At 32.3% G+C, this 3,993-nt stretch overlaps 1 protein-coding gene across 1 annotated transcript; it reads right to left on the bottom strand.

Moving 5' to 3' along the window:
* Positions 1 to 1,988: 1,988 nt before the first annotated feature.
* Positions 1,989 to 3,579, bottom strand: LOC143620563 (HVA22-like protein a). Its single transcript, XM_077092232.1, has 5 exons — positions 3,524 to 3,579; positions 3,430 to 3,456; positions 2,975 to 3,097; positions 2,384 to 2,624; positions 1,989 to 2,297 (listed from the first exon to the last, which is right to left on the bottom strand). Exons 1-5 carry the CDS (start codon positions 3,577 to 3,579, stop codon positions 2,232 to 2,234), a joined length of 513 nt encoding a protein of 170 aa, XP_076948347.1. The 3' UTR covers positions 1,989 to 2,231.
* Between the last annotated feature and the right edge of the window lie 414 nt (positions 3,580 to 3,993).

Below are 3,993 nucleotides of genomic sequence, written 5' to 3'. Positions count from 1 at the left end.
GATTCTTATTTGATTCTCAACTTAGGTTACGAAACCCTAAAACTCACGAATATATAATAACACGATTAGGGGTTGTTGGGCCGGATGGATGGATGTTGTTGTATATGAACTGGGCTTCACTCGTGGTTTATGGGCTAAGGTTTTGTTAGTATTCAAAGTTGAGGAGAGAATTGTATGATTTTTTAAGTGTAGGTGAGCGATGATACATGTTGAAAGTGGTTATTGGTCAAACAATCAAAACCGTTTATTGTCAATAACCGGTTATGGTTCCTAACCGGTTTTGAAGTGCAAACAACATTAATTACATGCTTTAAAAAAAAAATCAAAACTAGTAAAATAAACTCATTTTATTGAAATAGAAAGAAAATTAAACGACAAATATTGTTAAGCTTTAGTTGCTGGCTCGGAGGCTTTGGTTGACGATTTTTTAGCTTTCATTGCCTTGCAATATTTAGCATAATGAGCTCGTAAAGTGGAGTATAACGTGGCTTTGAGGACACATTACAATTTTTGCAACGAGTCATATTGTCTGGCATTACCAAAAAAAATAACTTGAGGTTTCTCTTTGTTTCTAATATCAACATCAAGTTTGTTTCACGTACTATATGACCCATCGAGGATTGAGAACTGAGTGTATTGAGCAGTTTTGCATTTTCTAAAGCTAGAGAAGTTGTGTGATACCTTAAGTTATTATAACTTGGAGGGTTAAAACCTTAACACACAATACCCATTTTTGTTAAATTAGAGGGTTAAAATGGTTGGTTTCTAACGACTATAAAGGCGTTAGAAAATGGTCAAAGTTAAAAAATAAGCATTTTTAATCGGTTCGTTTACTGAACTGGTCGTTAACCTACGGTTAATATTGGCTTGAAACCGGTTGCTACTATACCAGTTAAAACTGGGCTGAATTTTGTGTCTAAGAAAAACTTGCTTGCATAGGATTCAAAATTTCGGTTCGACATTCTTGTCTATTAGTCATTTAAACACATAACTAGTTCAAGTTTTTAAGTCATAATTATATCTCATTCACCAACTCGCACTAATATAGTTACGTCTTACCTCACTTTGACACACAAGAAAAAATTATACATAAAAAAAATATACCTAACCCTACACTTGCAACGATTTAAACACACGTCATTTTTATGGGTTACAATATGCCACTAGACAACTAAGTCATAAGTAAGTGAAAAACTGAAATATCATATTCTAATTACTTCTTTATAGCAATCTTCTCTTCCACATTACTTTTGGAGATCGACCCGAAAAGACACTAAGGGGCTGTTTGTTTACATCTGAATGGTAAACATTTGATTCATTCAGACTTCAGACTGTTTGGTTACCAAACAGAAAAACATCTGAATGGTTAAAATTATGTCTGAATCATTCAGACTTATTGTTGTTGCTGAATGAGACAGATGCTCATTCAGATCTGACTCATTCAGATCTGAATGAACCAAACATCCCTAAGTTTTTATGAAATTTAAATGACCGAATCTTAAACAAGATAAGTAGTTTGATGACTCATTAACAAAGACAAAGTCTTTAAAACATCAAAGCTAGGAGGTCTTGGGTAGTCTCACAACATGACACATATTCGCTGTCATAAACAAATCAAAACAAAAAAACATTTAAATTTTATAGTAAAATATGCCTACTTGGCAACTTTCATAGTTGACTATTTGTTAGCAAGCACAATATCGATCCGTGTTTCTTCAGCTTCAATGGTCTGTATGTGTGACTGTGTAGATGGTAATACGGTTCCCACAGGATCTTACTGATATACACAAATAAACTAAAGCTGTATGTTTAATCCCGTATGAATTTATTTATTCAAGAGTTTTGTTCTTATATTTCTTAATGACCTTTTAAATAGCTCCCTTCTTAAGCATATTGTAAGTAAATTTATCTTTTAAATTTGCCTAGTCAATAGTGATAACCATTTTTAAAAGTTTTGTCGTATTGCCGATTAACTATCAAAATACATACATAAGACAGACGTCGGTTGTAGCCACTTCGTTTCTTACTAAGACATAATACATTGTCAATCTAGTTATAACTGTTTAACTTAGACGGTATATGTAGTTTTCACCTTCAAGTGTGAACTAACAACAAACACCAATAGTCTTTATAAAAAGCAAACAACATTTGAAGTGACTTTATAACACCCAACCCACTCATAGCAAATAACAGTTGTAGATAAATAAGATTCTTCGTTACTAGATCGATGTTTAGTATCCGTAATTATCATCAAAAGTTGTGTAACCTCCCCTCCTTGATCTTGCTTCTCTATCAGCCTACAAATTTAACACAAAACCTTGTCAAACTCCAACTCTTTGTATAAATATACACTAAGACATGACTAGTTAAATGGCAAACTCACTCTACTTATAAGCCTTTCAAACTCCTCGGGTCCATTTTCCGCGATGTATTTTTCTGCAGCAGTTAATATATCATCTGGTTTACTGAAAATACTCTTCTTCCGTGGAACGTACCATATTTGAACTTGAGGATTTTTGTAAAATGGTCTGATGAATCGCTTATAAACGTATGCAGCTCCATTGAAATACGGTAGTACTAACCAACATGTAGCAAACAACTTTGCGTATGGCCAGATTGGGAACCTAAATCATGAACATATTACTAAAAAAAGTGATACTTGATAGATAACATTCTTTGAAAAAACTTAAATGAAGAACAGAACAACGTCGGTGGATAATGTATATTGTGTATTGAAAAGCTGAAAACCAGATCTTCTTATAGAGAGAGAATACAACTAAAAAAAGATATATAATGATAATGATAAAACGTCGACGTATAGAATAATGACTAACAAATGTACATCAATGTATATAATAATAATAATAATAATAATAATAATAATAATAATAATAATAATAAAGTAGAATAAAATTCCTGGTTATGTATCTTAATCTTAAGCTAAAATGAAGTAAGAAAAACAAGGTTTACTTACCACTCAAGGAGCTTTGAAAATGTAAGCTCAAACAGAGTGATCAACGAGTAGAGAACCCAATAAGTGAGCCATTGTTGGTCATCTGCTTGAGACCTTGTCTCTATAGCCTTGATTGAAGCATATCTGCAGGTCAAACGTAAAAAACAACCAATCCACCAAATGTGAATGCAACAACTAATGTTTAGTACAGCTGTTCAAGTAATTAATAACAAATGTTGTTAAAACCATCATGATCCGCTGACCGCTGAGCACATTGTCATATTTGTGTTAACATAAAGATCAAAGTTATGATTTTTTATAGTTTGTACAGCGAAATGGAAGTCAGATGGGTAACAAATTGCCGTTGGCGCCTTTTGAATAGCAAAACTAAGTTGGACACGACTGGTTATGATCAAACCAAAAATCCTGTAGAAGTAACTTTTATGACATAATAAAGAACAAAAGGAAGTACTTACAGAGGATAGACAAGAGCAATCACAGGCCTATCAAACAAACAACATATAAGTAACAAAGAGTTTGATCTGTTTATTGTTAAGGTTGATAAATTACCCAACAAGGACATCGATGTTCTTAGCCACCACGGAGAAAAAATTTTGGGAACCCATATTAATATGTTTTAGGAAGTAACGGGGTTTTTATAGCAATAAAACAATGATATATTAGTCTTAACGCATGATCTGGAAATTGTTAACAAACATAGTATTTTATATCTGTAATTAGGGATAACTCTATAAAATAGTAACCAACTTGTTCCAATCAGGTCACTGATACAAACTTTTCTTCCAATCATGTCATTGAACTTTCATTTTTCTTCCAATCCTAGATATTTTACCTGGATAGCAGGTAATCTAGGTTTTTTTTTTAATTTTTCAATGTTCTTACTTTAAATAATAACTTTAAAGGTTGCAAAAATTAGTAAAAATATGAAATATAATTTTAAAGTTCCGAACTGAAAATTATATTTCGTATTTTTACTAATTTTTGTGCTGAAACGAAGTGAAAAACCGCTTAAACGAGCT

The sequence above is a fragment of the Bidens hawaiensis genome, unplaced genomic scaffold (genome assembly GCF_021521415.1).
Source record: "Bidens hawaiensis isolate Kalapana, Puna unplaced genomic scaffold, B.hawaiensis_p1.1 tig00002617_1, whole genome shotgun sequence".
In the NCBI taxonomy this organism is placed as follows: domain Eukaryota; kingdom Viridiplantae; phylum Streptophyta; class Magnoliopsida; order Asterales; family Asteraceae; genus Bidens; species Bidens hawaiensis.
The sequence above is the reverse complement of the archived record's forward strand: the minus strand, read 5'-3'. Positions and strand labels throughout refer to the sequence as shown.